The following is a 17,623-nucleotide window of genomic DNA, read 5'->3' on the forward strand; positions in this document are numbered from 1 at the left end:
CAAGGTCTTCCCTGTGTTTAAACTATGGAGACTTGACCTAGTTTGATGGTCAGATCACAGATGGCCATTCCAAGTGTGAATGACTAGAAGAAAGAAGAAATTAATTGGTGAAAATAACATCCTGAGACGCCCCATATTTTCTCATTGAGAGTTTTGACCTTGATGAAAATAATTTAACCCACAGATTGCAGTTTTAACAAAAACAGCAGAAATTTCAGAAGCATTGGCTCTTTCACAGTTTTTTACCCATCAGTTGCTGTATGTGGAGCTGAGAAATCCTAGTCACAACTCTCCTTACCCTGACTTCCTGCTGGCTGCACTTTCTCCTTAGCCTCTTCTCTTCTCACTTGTGTTCTGTTCACTGATTGAGTGCTTATGAAAATAAACTATGGTCATGTGGGTTTTCAGTATAATTGTAGATTCAGTGGAAGTGAAAAAATTACATCAGAGTCTCCCATTTTCTCATGTCTCAGTGACGCGAAAATAACATTGTGCTGAGTCTTGTGTCTTCACAACCTACAGGATTTTTCCTCGATCTTTATTTTTTCTTCCCCTATTCTACAAGTGTATATTTTTTATCTGCAGATTTTCTTCCCTTTGGTGTTGAATCCTTCTTCAGTTCAGTTCAGTCGCTCAGTCATGTCTGACTCTTTGCGACACCATGAATCGCAGCACGCCAGGCCTCCCTGTCCATCACCAACTGCCGGAGTTCACTCAAACTCATGTCCATCGAGTCGGTGATGCCATCCAGCCGTCTCATCCTCTGTCGTCCCCTTATCCTCCTGCCCCCAATCCTTCCAAGCATTAGGGTCTTTTCCAATTAGTCAACTCTTCGCATGAGGTGGCCAAAGTATTGGAGTTTCAGCTTCAACATCAGTCCCTCCAATGAACACCCATGTACTTGGATGCAATCTCAAAAATGACAGAATGATCTCTGTTCATTTCCAAGGCAAACCATTCATTATCACAATAATCCAAGCCTATGCTCCAACCAGTAACGCTGAAGAAACTGAAGTTGAACGGTTCTATGAAGACCTACAAGACCTTCTAGAACTAACACCCCAAAAAGATGTCCTTTGTATTATAGGGGACTGGAATGCAAAATTAGGAAGTCAGGAAACACCTGGAGTAACAGGCAAATGTGGCCTTGGAGTACGGAATGAAGCAGTGCAAAGGCTAATAGAGTTTTGCCAAGAGGACGCACTGGTCATAGCAAACACCCTCTTCCAACAACACAAGACTACACATGGACATCACCAGATGGTCAACACCAAAATCAGATTGATTGTATTCTTTGCAGCCAAAGATGGAGAAGCTCTATATAGTCAGCAAAAACAAGACCGGGAGCTGACTGTGGCTCAGATCATGAACTCCTTATTGCCAAATTCAGACTTAAGTTGAAGAAAGTAGGGAAAACCACTAGACCATTCAGATATGACCTAAATCAAATCCCTTATTATTATACAGTGGAAGTGAGAAATAGGTTTAAGGGACTAGATCTGATAGACAGAGTGCCTGATGAACTATGGACGGAGGTTCATGACATTGTACAGGAGACAGGGATTAAGACCATCCCCATGGAAAAGAAATGCAAAAAAGCAAAATGGCTGTCTGAGGAGGCCTTACAAATAACTGTGAAAAGAAGAGAAGCGAAAAGCAAAGGAGAAAAGGAAAGATATAAGCATCTGAATGCAGAGTTCCAAAGAATAGCAAGGAGAGATAAGAAAGCCTTCCTCAGTGATCAATGCAAAGAAATAGGGGAAAACAACAGAATGGGAAAGACTAGAGATCTCTTCAAGAAAATTAGAGATATCAAGGGAAGATTTCATGCAAAGATGGGCTCGATAAAGGACAGAAATGGTATGTACCTAACAGAAGCAGAAGATATTAAGAAGAGGTGGCAAGAATACACAGAAGAACTGTACAAAAAAGATCTTCACGACCCAAATAATCACGATGGTGTGATCACTCACCTAGAGTCAGACATCCTGGAATGTGAAGTCAAGTGGGCCTTAGGAAGCATCACTACGAGCAAAGCTAGTGGAGGTGATGGAATTCCAGCTGAGCTATTTCAAATCCTGAAAGATGATGCTGTGAAAGTGCTGCACTCAATATGCCAGCAAATTTGGAAAACTCAGCAGTGGCCACAGGACTGGAAAAGGTCAGTTTTCCTTCCAATCCCAAAGAAAGGCAATGCCAAAGAATGCTCTAAGTACCACACAATTGCATGCATCTCATATGCTAGTAAATTAATACTCAAAATTCTCCAAGCCAGGCTTCAGCAATATGTGAACTGTGAATTTCCAGATGTTCAAGCTGGTTTTAGAAAAGGCAGAGGAACCAGAGATGAAATTGCCAACATCTGCTGGATCGTAAAAAAAGCAAGAGAATCCTTCTTCAGATGATGAAAATTATTTAAAAAAAATTTAACTTCATGTGTGAGAATATGAGAACCTGTAGACTTCTGAGAAAGTGAACATCACATCTTTTTTCCAGATTCTTTTCCATTATAAGTTATTATAAGATGTTGAATTTAGTCCCTTGTGCTACACAGTAGGACCTTGTTGTTTATTTTATATATTTTGTTCTTGTTTTTGTTCAGCTTCTTAGTCATGTCTGACTCTGTGACTCCAGGGACTGCAGCACACCAGGCTTCCCTGTCCTTCACCATCTCCTGGAGCTTGCTCAAACTCATGTCCATCGAGATGTTGATGCCATCCAATGATCTGTTGTCCCCTTCTCCTCCTGCCTCAATGTTTCCCAGCCTCAGGGTCTTTTCTAGTGAGTCGGCTCTTTGTATCAGGTGGCCAAAGTATTGAACCTTCAGCATCAGTCCTTCCAATGAATATTCAGAACTGAATTCTTTTAGGATTGACTGGTTTGATCTTCTTGCAGTCTAAGGGACTCTCAAGAGTCTTCTCCAACACCACAGTTCAAAAGCATTAATTATTTGGTATTCAGCCTTCTTTATGGTCCAATTCTCACTTCCATACATGACTATTGGAGAAACCACAGCTTTGACTATATGGATCTTTGTTGGCAAAGTAATGTTTCTGCTTTTTAATATGCTATCTAGGTTTGTCTCAGCTTTTCTTCCAAGGTACCTTCCTAGTGGCTCAAACAGTAAGGAATCTGCCTGCAATGCAGGAGACCTGGGTTTGATCTCTGGGTTGGGAAGATCCCCTGGAGGAGGGCATGGCAATCCACTCTAGTATTCTTGCCTGGAAAATTCCATGGACAGAGGAGCCTAGTGGGCTACAGTCCAAGAGGGTCACAAAGACTTGAGTGAGTGACTAACACTTTCACATTCTTTGAAGGAGCAAGTGTCTTTTAATTTCATGGTTGTAGTCACCATCTGCAGTGATTTTGGAGCCCAAAATAATAAATTCTGTCACTGTTTCCATCAATAGTTGTATATATTAATCCCAAACTCCTAATTTATCCCTCTTCTTTCTTCTTTTGTAACCATAGGTTTGTTTTCTGTGTTTGTGAGTCTATTTCTATTGTGTAAATGAGTTCATTTGTGTCATACTTTAGATCCCACATGTAAATCATATCATGTAGTGTTTGCCTTTCTTTGTCTGACTTACTTAACTTAGTATGATAATCTTTAGGTTCATCCATATTGCAGCAAATGGCATTATTTTGTTCTCTTTTATGGCTGAGTTTTGTGTTGTGTGTGTGTATGTATGTATATACACATACACTCCACATCTTCTTTATCCATACATCTGTGGATGGACATTTAAGTTGCTCTCATGTCTTAGCTATTGTAAATAGTGCTGCTGTGAACATCAAGATACATGTTCTTTTTGAATTAGAGTTTTTGTGTTATCTGGATATATGCCCAGGAGTGGGATTTCTGGATCATATGGTAGCTCTATTTTTAGTTTTTTAAGGAACCTCCACACTTTTTAATATAGTGGCTGCTACAATTTGCATTCCCAGCAATAGCGTAGTGGTGGTGGTGGTGGTTTAGTCGCTAAGTCGTGTCCAACTATTGCGACCCCGTGGACTGTAGCCTGCCAGGTTCCTCTGTCCGTGGGATTCTCCAGGCAAGAATACTGGAGTGGGTTGCCATTTCCTTCTCCAGGGAATCTTCTCAACCCAGGAATCGAACCCAGGTCTCCTGCACTGCATGCAGATTTTTTACTGACTGAGCTACAAGGGAAGCCAATAACTGCCTACAGCTAGAAAATAAACTTGGGAAGTATTTTAATGGAGTTAGAGGTATATTTGGTTCATAGAAATATAATTTCTACTGCATGCCTCAGGAAATCATAATCCTGTTAGCTTAATGGAAAATAATATTGAGGATTGTTTAGTTCTTGAACATCACCTATTTTTGTCTTGTGTGTGTGTGTATGTACACCACAAAGTAAGTAATAGATAATGAATGCATGGCTTATCCTAATGCAAAACAACTCAGCTCTATTAAGATACTAATTGACATGTGCCTAATTAGCAAGGTCATCTTATTGATGATGTGGTGTGCCTCATTTATGTAGAGAGAGGAAAGAGTGGCACTAATTTTAGTGCTGTTACATCTGAAGGTGGTTTGTCAAAAAGACTATATTTTCTCTTATTATCTTTAAAGTATTCCTCATCAACAAGTATGATCATTTTTAGTATGCTTGAGATATGTAACCTCTGCTAAAAAGTTATGTCAATAAGATATATACGATAAGGAGTCTGTATGCAGGAAATCATCAAATTAGACACTGTAATTCTCTAATTTCTTTGCCTCTCACTTGTATTTATGACTGTTTCAAGTTACAGCTCTAGAATGTAGTTGCTAGTCAATTTGGCCAGTATTTAATATTTAAGACTGTACAACCCCGAGGACCACAGGGGCCCTGGGAGACTAATTAGGCACATGTCAATTAGTATCTTAATAGAGCTGAGTTGTTTTGCATTAGGATAAGCCATGCATTCATTATCTATTACTTACTTTGTGGTGTACATACACACACACACAAGACAAAAATAGGTGATGTTCAAGAACTAAACAATCCTCAATATTATTTTCCATTAATTTGTACAGTCTGGATATAGTTCAGGTCCAGTAAAACAGTAATTCAACTCTGGTTCATGGGCCATGTCCTTCAGTCTGGGTTCAGAGTACACACTGGAATGAAAATGAGACTCTGGGTAAGTTTAGGTCTTTATCTAGGCTGGTCTCTTCCCACAGGTCCAGATGAGATTGGGTGGTCATTTTGGGGATGAGGTATCGATATTTAGTGAAGGAATGGGAGTGGTGGGGATTCTAGATGTGTGGCATAAAAATAATTCGGAGAAAGGGGTAGCATATTAAATAATTGGAGGTTTGCTCCATCCTGACCCCCTAACTTGTAGCGTCTTTGGCCCTAGATTATCCCTTTCTGATGATGCTCCAAGCAGCAACTTTAATAACAGCTTCCTGTTTGTTTGTTTTCTTTAACCTCCCATTTTTTCCCATTATTTATAAACTTGGCTAGGTGGATGATTGTTGTTATTTCTGAAACTTTTACTTCTTTGTAATATTCTTTTGAATTCTTTTTCCATTATTATTCCTTTCTCCCAAACAGGTTTTGACTGGCTTCAACATTCTATTCAAATCACCTTTAAAACCCAATTTCCCTGTTTTGGACTTACTCTTTTCCCTTTATTTTCTTAAGCTGCAAATGCAGTCACTTAATGTGTTTCACATGTGTGCTTTCTAAATGAGGCATTCCATGATTGTCTCCCTTTTATCAGGAATGAGTTGCATAGATAGTTTTATTTATCCTTAGGTGTCTTGCTTTCTGGCAAAGCTATTCTGTTTGAATCAGGCACCTAGAAAATGTTTCCTCTCTGCCTTCTTCCTACTAGCCAGATTAACATGAAGTAGGGAGATGAGAGAGAATTCTCTTGAGAGAATGTGGGATTCAAAAATAGTTATCTGAACAAGATGCACAGCTCTGATCTGAAATGGCAAAAGAGTCCTGGGAGTGGGATTTTATAGATCTTTCTTGCTCAGGAGCTGGGCCTGTTCTGGTTGAATTCGCTCTTTTGCTCTGCCTTTTATTATTGGTGTAATCGGACTCTGGATCTCTCATGAGTGGTGTTTTCTTTGCTGCAGTTCTCACTTTTCTGTTTTCTTTGTTAAAAACTGTGTTAGGAACCACAGGAAATGTGTTATCCTTCAGTGAAACAAGAGCGCATCAAGTGGTTCAGCAGAAATCAGAGCAGTTCATGATTTATAACCAAAAGCAGCTCACGAGGATTTATCCCTCCGCCTACCGCATCGATTCCAGTAACTTCAACCCTTTGCCCTACTGGAATGCAGGTTGCCAGCTAGGTGTGTATAAGTCTGGGAGAAGCGGTTCTCCGTGGGTCTTGAGTCTAGGCTGCTATCTTACCTAATTCTCTTAAACTTCGAACTTGCACAGTGGCACTGAACTACCAGTCTGAAGGGCGAATGATGCAGTTAAATCGAGCCAAATTCAAGACAAACGGCAATTGCGGCTACGTTCTCAAACCCCAGCAGATGTGCAAAGGTGTGTGTTAATTTCATAGTCGGATCTCTGAATGCAAGAGCCCTTTACTGAAGGAGCACTCGGGAAAGCAGAGTACCTCAGTGTTTTGCAACATGATTTTTAAAAACGAGAAAAATTAAGTATTGGAATGTAAATAAAGAACTCTTTTTAAAAATACTTATTTTTAATCGAAGGTTAATTGCAATATTGTGTTGGTTTCCAGCCATACATCAACATGGATCAGCCATAGGTATACATATGTCCCCTCCCTCACACCTCCCACCTCATCCCAGCCCTCTAGGATGTCACAGAGCCCTGGTTTGTGTTCCTTGAGTTATACAGCAAATTCCTGTTAGTTATCCTATTTTACATATGTTAGTGCATATGTTTCCATGATCCTGTTTCTATTCATCCCACCCTCTCCTTCCTGCCCCCTCTACCCTGTCCATAAGTCTGTTCTCTATGTCTGCATCTCCCTTACTGCCCTACAAATAGGTTCATCAGTACCATCTTTCTAGATCCCATATATATGTGTTAACATACAATATATTTGTTTTAGTCTTTCTGACTTACTTCACTCTGTATAATGGGCTCTTGGTTCATCCACCTCATTAGCACTGACTGAAATGTGTTCCTTTTTAATGGCTGAGTAATATTCCACTATATATATATGTGTACCACATATTTTTCACCCATTCATCTGTCCATGGGCATCTAGGCTGCTTCCATGTCCTAGCTGTTATAAATAGTGCTGCAATGAACACTGGGATACATGTGTCTTTTTCAGTTATGGTCTTCTCAGTGTTTATGCCCAGTATTCGGATTGTTGGGTCATATGGTAATTTTATTCCTAGTTTTTTAAGGAATCACCGTACTGTCTTCCATAGTGGCTGTATCAACTTGGAATGTAAATAACTCTTGTCACCACTGTTTAATAATTGGTAGCCTTCCCTGGTAGGCTGATGTTTGGCCTTTCCTGTAGCTCAGCTGGTAAAGAATCTGCCTGCAATGCAGGAGACCCCAGTTCAATTCTTGGGTCAGGAAGATCCCCTGGAAAAGGGATAGGCTACCAACTCTAGTATTCTTGGGCTTCCCTGGTGACTCAGATGGTGAAGAATCGGCCTGCAGTGCGTGAGACCTGGATTCGATCCCTGGGTTGGGAAGATCCCCTGGAAGAGGGCATGGCTACCCACTCTAGTATTCTTGCCTGAAGAATTCCATGGACAGAGGAGCCTGGCGGGCTACAGATCATGGGGTTGCAAAGAGTGACTAAACCACCGATGCAGTATATTTAATTCTTTAAATGCCAGGCTCCTCTGTCCATGGGTATTCTCCAGGCAAGAATACTGGAGTGGGTTGCCATTCCCTTCTCCAGTATGTGTGCATATTTGTGTGTAATTTCCATGCTACCAACCTTAGATTTTAACCTCTATTTGTCTTAGGTACTTTCAACCCTTTCTCAGGTGATCCACTTCCTGCCAACCCCAAAAAACAGCTCATCCTGAAAGTGATTAGTGGACAACAACTCCCCAAACCTCCAGATTCCATGTTTGGAGACCGAGGAGAGGTAAGCCGTGTATGACCAAGTGGTTAATTATGTGATTATCTTATTGTGTTTACACTTCATCTGAGGTGTGTTTGTGTGTCTGTAAATGAGCCTTGACCTCAGCTTCTCAGATATTAACTGACTAACTGGCAAAGTACACACAATTCCCTCTGGAGTGCAGTGCATCATCTATTTTGGAGGCATGAGTGCAATACAATTCACAATTCAAGAAGGACACTGGCAATGCTAAATTGAGATGCAAGGATCAATTTTGTTATAAATAGAAATATTGAACAGGAGAATGTCTTACCCTCTCTGCATTTTTCATCTGCAGTGATCCTCATCTCTGCTACACATTGGCCACCTGCTCCCTGGTCTCAGGCCACTCTTCCCTTGCTGCACTTCTGTTGCATGATTTTACAGTGTCTCCCTCTGTGACCACAGCCTTCGCTCTTTCCAGAGCTGTCATTCCATGATTCCCACTAGACCTGCTCTTGGCCTTCTTGGCCTCTGTTTCCTCTCTGTCAGCCCCTCCTCCTCTCCTGTCCTTCCTGTCAGGAGTCGTCCATCACTTCAGGCTATTTGCCACTCCCACCTATTAAACTATCTTTTCTGGATCTTGAATGTCGATGGGGAAACCACATAGCTCTGAGTGGTGCCACCATCAACTCTGTCTCTAATCTCTGCTGAGTTCTGCAGTGCCGTGCCAGCTCCACCTGATCAGCCCTCCGTCACATTTCCTGCAGCGGATATTGTCAACCTCTTCTCTCCTCAAAATGTGTTCTCATCACTTTCTCATCTTTAGCAGATGGCTCTACGTCCTGCCTCTTAGGAAGTAGAGCTTCAGGTGGGGCCGTGTCTTCCGTGTTATCTGTAGTGCCTCTGGCCTGGTCTCAGCCACCATCAGCTCTTGGCATTTCTGCTGCAGGAGGCTCTCAGCTCACTGGTCTCCCTGCTTCCATTCTGTTCTCTCAGCAGCAAGAATAATTATGTTGGTAGTATCAGAAAGTGTCTCCTTACTTCCTCTTCTTTCCCTTTTTTCTTTGTTGTCTGCAGAAGGGAAGACTCACATCCTATATTTCCCCTGAACTTTTTGCTTTGAAAAATTTCAGTCCTTAGAAAAACTGCAGGAATAGCAGAATGAACACTATCTTCAACATCTAGAGTCACCAATTAACTTACTAAATTTTGTTACTTTCGCTTTATCTTTCTTTCATATGTAAATGAGTATATGGTAAATATACATATACAGTTATGCATTTAAAAGGGAGAGGTAAAGCAAATATAACAAAGTTTAATTATATGTGTGTATTTAATTATATGTGTATATATATATACACACACGCACACTCATACATATATATATACCTTTGCTTTTCTTTGGAGAATTATTTGAGAGTTAGTTAACATAATGACCCCAACCCCTAAATACTTCAGCATTTCTCTCTTTTTTTGATTTAATATAAATAAATATACTTATTTTTAATATTTATTTGGCTGTTCCGGGTCTGTTACAATCTTTGGGATCTTTAATTGCAGCGTGTGGGATCTAGTTCCCTGACCAAGGATGGAACCTAGGTCCCCTGCATTGGGTGCAAGGAATTTTGCACTAGATCACTGGATCACCAGGCAAGTCCAGGCGTTTATCTCTTAAAGACAAGAAGATGGAGACCTTCCTGGTGGTCCAGTGGCTAAGACTCCATGCTCTCAGTATAGGAGGGGTCCAGGTTCGATCCCTGGTCAGGGAACTTGATCCCACATGCCACATCTAAAGATCCTACATGCTGCAATGAATACCCAGCACAGCCAAATTAATTCATTAATTAATTTTCAAAAAAGAACAAAGTTATCCTGTATAACTGCAATATAGTCATTACACTCATGTCATTAGATATTGGCACAATAATATATTTTTCTATTTTTTAAAATATTTTGTTTCTTTTAGACCCTCAGAACAACTTTATCTTTTTAAAATTTTAAAATACAGTTTTGAAACATTACTTTCCATTTACAATTATTGCAAAATATTGGCTGTATTTTCTGTGTTGTAAAGTACATCCTTAACCCTATCTTACACCCAGGAGTTTGTTGGTACAATAATTTTATCTAAGATAATATCTGTATTCAGTTTTACCCCATTGTCCTAAAATTGTTCTTACATTATTTCTTTCTTTTTAGATTCAGAATCCAATTAAGAATCACACATTGCTTTTAGTTGTCATTTCTCTGGTCTTTTAAAATGTAAAACAGTTCTCCAGTTTTGTTGTCAGTATATTGATATTTTTAAAGTAAATGTCCAAGCCAATTGTGTCCATAACGTCCTTCAGTTTGGATTTAACTGATTGTTCATGATTTAGTTCAGTTTAGTCGCTCAGTCATGTCTAACTCTTGGTGACCCCATGGACTACAGCACACCAAGCTTCCCTGTGCATCACCAGCTCCTGGAGATATTCAAACTCATGTGTGTCAGGGTCTTTTCCAATTCATGTCCATCAGGTCTTTCGCATCAGGTAGCCAAAGTACTGCAGTTTCAGCTTCAGCATCAGTCCCTCCAATAAATATTCAGGATTGATTTCCTTTAGTGTGCACTGGTTTGACTTCCTTGCAGTCCAAGGAACTCTCAAGAGTCTTCTCCAATGCCACAGTTGCCAATTTGATCTCTGGTTCCTCTGTCTTTTCTAAATCAAGCTTGAACATTTAGAAGTTAACGGTTCACGTACTGTTGAAGCCTGGTTTGGAGAATTTTTAGCATTACTTTGCTAGCGTGTGAGATGAGTGCAATTGTGCATGATTAGAATCAGAATAAACATATTTGTTAGGAATGCTACATGGGCAATGTGTTTCCTTCTCAGTGCATCATATCAGGGGCCACGTTATGTCAGTTTTATCCCAGGACTGATAAAGTTACTTGGCTAAGGGAGTTTCTTCCAGATGTTTTTCATTGCATAGTTGTCTCTTTATCTTTGTACTATATAGTTGGTGGTATTAAAGTAATCTTTTAAATGTATGAGTATCTTTATTTTATAGTTAAAATAAAATCCAACCTCTTTATCATGGCTCATGAGGTTCTCTGTCAGGAGATTTTAACTCTTTTTTGAGCTATAGAAAAAGATGGTATCAGATGAGGCCTTTGGGCACTTTCTCAGTGTTTTTAAATGCATACAATAAACGGATAAAGTGACATTTTAGGAACCTGCTGCTGCTGCTGCTAAGTTGCTTCAGTCATGTCCGACTCTGTGCAACCCCATAGATGGCAGCCCACCAGGCTCCCCCATCCCTGGGATTCTCCAGGCAAGAACACTGGAGTGGGTTGCCATTTCCTTCTCCAATACATGAAAGTAAAGTCACTCAGTTGTGTCTGATTCTTTGCAACCCCGTGGACTGCAGCCCACCAGGCTCCTCCATCCATGGGATTTTCCAGGCAAGATTACTGGAGTGGGTTGCTATTGCCTTCTCCATTAGGAAGCTAATTATATTGAAATTCACTTACCAATATATTAGAAACAAGTTGTGACATACAAATATGTGTGCAATAAATAGCAGGATCTAGAGAGGGGTTACATAGATGAGTATGGGTGACTCACGGAGATTTCTGTCACAACCATAATGTGACTTAAACATCTGTGATTTCTGTCAGACACAAAGTTAGAGTACTAATATTCTACTATTTGTGCTTTATAGAAAATGAAAATAAAAATCCAGTTTTCCTCTCATCTTAGCTCCTTGAATTCTCAGCCTGTGATCTCTCACATTATTCATTATCTCTGAGAGTGAAATAACTTTTCTTGCTTCCAGTCAGAAAATTGTCATCTTTAATTTCCACTTTTTCTTTGCTCTCCACATCTACTCAGTTACCATCTCCTGGACATTAACCTCCCAAATCTCTCCCTATTCTTGCTGCTGCTGTTCAGCTCCTTTCTCCTGTCATGTCACCTGGATTACAGCTTGATGAAGCGGACACTGTTTTCTTAGGTTTACAGATGAGGAAACTGAGGCACAGATGTTACAAAATCTGCCCATCCAGCAGTGTTGAAGCAGGAAGTTGTCCTTCAAGCCTGTGGTGGCTGCTGCTTTTTTTCCCCTAATTGGAGGATGATTGCTTTACAACGTTGTGTTGGTTTCTGCTGTACAAAAATGTGAATCAGCTATAAGTGTACATGTATCTCCTCCCTCTCGAGCCTCCCTCCCTCCCGCCCCCTTTCCATGCCTCTAGGTTATCACAGAGCACCAAACTGAACTCTCTGTTATACAGCTGCTTCCCACTAGCTATGTTTTTTACACATATAGTGTATATATGTCAGTGCTACTCTCTGTGGCTTCTTAAATTCCTTAATTTAGATTTAATTAACTTAAACCTCTTAAATTCCTTAAAAACAGAAGTCGTATTTATTCAGTTCAGTTCAGTTCAGTTGCTCAGTCGTGTCCGACTCTCTGCGACCCCATGAATCGCAGCACGCCAGGCCTCCCTGTCCATCACCAACTCCCAGAGTTCACTCAAACTCATGTCCATCGAGTTGGTGATGCCATCCAGCCATCTCATCCTCTGTCGTCCCCTTCTCTTCCTGCCCCCAATTCCACCACTCAGCATCAGAGTCTTTTCCAATGGGTCAACTCTTCGCATGAGGTGGCCAAAGTATTGGAGTTTCAGCTTTAGCATCAGTCCTTCCAGTGAACACCCAGGACTGATCTCTTTTAGAATGGACTGGTTGGATCTCCTTGCAGTCCAAGGAACTCTCAAGAGTCTTTTCCAACACAACAGTTCAAAAGCATCAGTTCTTTGGCACTCAGCTTTCTTCACAGTCCAACTCTCACATCCATACATGACCACTGGAAAAACCATAGCCTTGACTAGATGGACCTTGGTTGACAAAGTAATGTCTCTGCTTTTTAATACGCTATCTAGGTTGGTCATAACTTTCCTTCCATGGAGTAAGCGTCTTTTAATTTCATGGCTGCAATCAGCATCTGCAGTGATTTTGGAGCCCAAGAAAATAAAGTCTGACACTATTTCCACTGTTTCCCCATCTATTTCCCATGAAGTGATGGGACCAGATGCCATGATCTTAGTTTTCTCTTTCATTTTCATCAAGAGGCTTTTTAGTTCCTCTTCACTTTCTGGTGTTATCTGCATATCTGAGGTTATTGATATTTCTCCCGGCAATCTTGATTCCAGCTTGTGCTTCTTCCAGCCCAGCGTTCCTCATGATGTACTCTGCATATAAGTTAAATAAGCAGGGTGACAATATACAGCCTTGACATACTCCTTTTCCTATTTGGAACCAGTCTGTTGTTCCATGTCCAGTTCTAACTGTTGCTTCTGACCTGCATATAGATTTCTCAAGAGGCAGGTCAGGTGGTTTGGTATTCCCATCTCTTTCAGAATTTTCCATACTTTTTTATGATCCACACAGTCAAAGGCTTTGGCATAGTTAGTAAAGCAGAAATAGATGTTTTTCTGGAACTCTCTTGCTTTTTCCATGATCCAGTGGATGTTGGCAATTTGATCTCTGGTGCCTCTGCCTTTTGTAAACCCAGCTTGAACATCTGGAAGTTCACAGTTCATGTATTGCTGAAGCCTGGCTTGGAGTATTTTGAGCATGACTTTACTAGCATATGAGATGAGTGGAATTTTGCAGTAGTTTGAGCATTCTTTGGCATTGCCTTTCTTTGGGATTGGATTTATTAGCTGCCCCCAAATCCAAGACCTCCAGTGATACAGTTTTACCATATGGTTCTATTCTAAGGAAAACTTCTCTTTGCAAAGAATTAATTCAAAACGTGTAAACTTTAGCTGACTTATTTAGTAAACCAAAAATATGTCTATTCACCTGTCTCAAGGTGTTTTTCCATCAGACCTCTATCTTATACTCCCTGACACTCCCCTTCCCAAACTGTATTCTTCTTACTCTCCAAACTCCTAAAACAGTGCTTTCTCAGACTTAGTAATTCCCTCCTTTCTGGGTCCTTTGGGATTTTATTCCTTAATTGCTCATCCAGTACTGGAGTGACAAAAGAGAGCTTACAAATGGCCAACAAAGGAAGATTCCTCCCCCAGAGGACAGGGTTGTGGGGGAGGTAAGGTCTTTTATTAGCCGCACCACCTGGCATGTGGGACCTCAGTTCCCTGCAGTGGAACCACTGGACCACAAGCGAATTCCCTCATATTTTTCACCTTTTTAAATACTTTAAACTTTGCACCATAGTACTCAATTGATTAAGTATGTTAAATTGCACAAGTCAAGTGTGTATAACTTGATTAATTATTATGTACCCAGATCAAGAGAGAACATATCCAGGACCCCCAGAAGGCTTCCGTACACCTTCCTAGTCAATAAGCCTCCTAAGCCTAAGTCAATAAGCCTCCTAAGCCTCCGGTCCTTCCATCAAATACCAGCCCAATCACAATAGATTGATTTAGTCTGTGCTTAAATGTTATGTAAATAGACTCTGACGTATATGTAGATAAACTCATATATACATCAGTTCAGTCGCTCAGTCATATCTGACTGCGACCCCATGAATCGCAGCACTCCAGGCCTCCCTATTCATCACCAACTGCCAGAGTCCACCCAAATCCATGTCCATTGAGTCAGTGATGCATTCCAACCATCTCATCCTCTGTTGTCCCCTTCTCCTCCTGCCCTCAATCTTTCCCAGCATCAGGGTCTTTTCCAATGAGTCAGTTCTTAGCATCAGGTGGCCAAAGTATTGGAGTTTCAGCTTCAACATTAGTCCTTCCAATGAACACCCAGGATAGATCTCCTTTAGAATGGACTGGTTGGATCTCCTTGCAGTCCAAGGGACTCTCAAGAGTCTTCTCCAGCACCACAGTTCAGAAGCATCAATTCTTCAGTGCTCAGCTTTCTTTATGGTTTAAGTCTCATATACATACATGACCACTGGAAAAACCATAGCCTTGACTAGATGGACCTTTGTTGGCAAAGTAATGTCTCTGCTTTTTAAGATGCTGTCTAGGTTGGTCATAACTTTCCTTCCAAGGAGTAAGCAACTTTTAATTCCATGGCTGCAGTCACCATCTGCAGTGATTTTGGAGCCCAGAAAAATAAAGTCAGCCACTGTTTCCACTGTTTCTCCATCTATTTCCCATGAAGTGATGGGACCAGATGCCATGATCTTAGTTTTCAGAATGTTGAACTTTAAGCCAACTTTTTCACTCTCCTCTTTCACTTTCATCAAGAGGCTCTTTAGTTCTTCTTCACTTATATATGTAAATATATATACCCTTTTATGAATTGTTTCACATTTTGATTATGTAGAGAACTTTGTTATCATTTCATTGTTGTGTGGTTTTATTAAATGACTATTCCACCATTTATCCATCTTACTCATTATGGCCATTTAGTTTGTTTCCAGTGTGTGTCTATTATGAATTTACCTGTTCTGAGCATTTTTGCAGAGACAGAAGCTCTCATTTCTGTTGGGCACATACACTCAACTAGTCATTGACTGATTGGATAAAATTTGTGTAGCATTAGTATATATTGGTAAATAACAATGTAATCTTTTTTCTTTCATGCCTCCTATCTGACTCTGTTGCACCTGATACAGTTTCTCTTTCTTAGTAATCACCTAAGTGGATTGCTGTTGATATGTGACATTTTGGCCAATATTCTTCAATTAACATATGTGTAGAAATGTATCAGCAGTAATAACTAATGCTTTTAATCTCTTTATAGATCATCGATCCTTTTGTTGAAGTTGAAATTATTGGATTGCCAGTAGATTGTTCTAAAGATCAAACTCGTGTGGTAGATGACAATGGTAAGATCTCTGTTCACTTTTAATAAAGATGCTCTAGAGGTAAAATTTGCACCGAAAAGGAAAAATGTGTCTGTGTGGGCTTCCCTTGTGGCTCAGATAATAAAGAATCTGCTTGCAATGCGGGAGACCTGGGTTCAATCCCTGCATTGGGAAGATCGTCTGGAGAAGGGCATGGCAACCCACTCTGGTATTCTTGCCTGGAGAATCCCCATGGACAGAGGAACTTGGTGGGCTATAGTCCATGGGGTCGCAAAGAGTCAGACTGAGTGACTAAGCATGGCACAGAGATAGAATTTGCACCGAAAAAGGAAAATGTGTCTATGGAGAAGATAAACCAATCTCTAAAATCTAGAACTGCCATCTGAGTTTTGTTAAGACTTTTCAACACATAAAACTAAGTAATTGTGGACTGATGCATGGTATGTTTTGATGGATGTTGTAATCTAGGCTCTCAAGACTTCTGCGTTTGAAACAAATGTTTTTTCTAATGAAATAAATAGTATTTTAATAGACTGGGTTACAACTTCACGTAGAAAAATGAGTCATTACATATTTATGTTGTTTCTATGGTAGGAGTTGCCTCAAAGTTCTCATTTGTGAAGCCTACATCCTAATGATTTCTTATTGTCTCTGGAGCATGTAAAACTGTAAAGACAAGGGCAGCACACTCTGGCAAGTTTACTTCTTGAATATGTACTTGTGGTGGAGCAGCAGCACTCTTCTCTTATTTTGGCCGTAAAGAAAGCTTTCTTTGCTCAAGCCTCATGTATTTTTCTTAACAGTCTTCTAAAGTTGTATTTATTTATACATCTGACAAACATGGGGCTTCCCAAGTGGCACTAATGGTAAGGAACCCGCCTGCCAATGCAGGAGACATAAGAGACTTCGGTTTGATTCCTGGGTTGGGAAGATCCCCTAGAGGAAAGCATGGTAACCCACTCCAGTATTCTTGCTGGGAGAATCCCATGGACAGAGGAAGCTGGAGGGCAACAACCCATGGGTCGCAAAGAGTTAGATATGACTGAAGCAACTTAGCATGCATGCGTGACAAACATTATTGCATGCCTGTTTTTCCTCAATCTCTAATCATTAATACTCTAAAAAAAAACCAAAAACTAAACTTCAGTGAAATTAGAGATTCCTAGACAAGCTTTCAGAGGAGTTTAAAGAAAGGGATTTGAGGGTTTAAGAGTAGCAGAAACTTGTTACTTAGGAAATAACATGCTTAAAGTAAGTAAGGTTCCCATACTGTATTTTCCTACCAATGCTCAATGAATTTTTTTAGTCTCAGAAGTAATTGAGATGTCATCACTAAGTCAACAAAAAGTATGTTTTCTCCTGTTCAGAAGGGACATCTCAATGATTTTCAGTCTATAATTATTTCATTAGCTAAGGCATTAGGGTTAAGTGGCTGATGCCTCCTTAATATATATGTTTAATAACACTAATTTTCATTTTTAGAAAAGAAAAACAAACATAGAGTACTTGAATTTTATCTATTTAATTAATTTATCTGAGAGAATTTTACCAAGAAATGAATGTTTTTGGCTTATAGAATTTGAGTTAAATTATATGCTTTTCCTACTTATTTTCAGTACCTATGAAAATATATCATCTTTCTTGTATTAAGGTCTTGCTTCATGAGATGCCACCAACAGAGTGCCATCTCACTTGGCTCTGTCACTAGTTGTATGACATTAGGCACATTATTTTCTCTAAATATCTGTTTTCTCAACTATAACATGAGCATTATATGTCCTGTGTTAAAAAATGAGCATGGATTACTTGTATATTTTTT

At 40.0% G+C, this 17,623-nt stretch overlaps 1 protein-coding gene across 2 annotated transcripts in view; it reads left to right on the top strand.

Moving 5' to 3' along the window:
* The window catches only part of PLCH1 (phospholipase C eta 1), a 249,971-nt gene that overhangs the window by 223,170 nt on the left and 9,178 nt on the right, over positions 1 to 17,623 (top strand). For both annotated transcript variants that reach the window (XM_088839585.1, XM_088839584.1), the window contains 4 exons: positions 6,140 to 6,319; positions 6,411 to 6,518; positions 7,940 to 8,064; positions 15,741 to 15,825. In XM_088839585.1, the coding sequence (XP_088695711.1) occupies positions 6,140 to 6,319; positions 6,411 to 6,518; positions 7,940 to 8,064; positions 15,741 to 15,825 (498 nt within the window). The remainder of the gene's footprint in view (positions 1 to 6,139; positions 6,320 to 6,410; positions 6,519 to 7,939; positions 8,065 to 15,740; positions 15,826 to 17,623) is intronic.

The sequence above is a fragment of the Moschus berezovskii genome, chromosome 1, assembly GCF_049115385.1.
Source record: "Moschus berezovskii isolate FMDL1 chromosome 1, NW_MosBer_1.0, whole genome shotgun sequence".
Lineage (NCBI taxonomy): Eukaryota > Metazoa > Chordata > Mammalia > Artiodactyla > Moschidae > Moschus > Moschus berezovskii.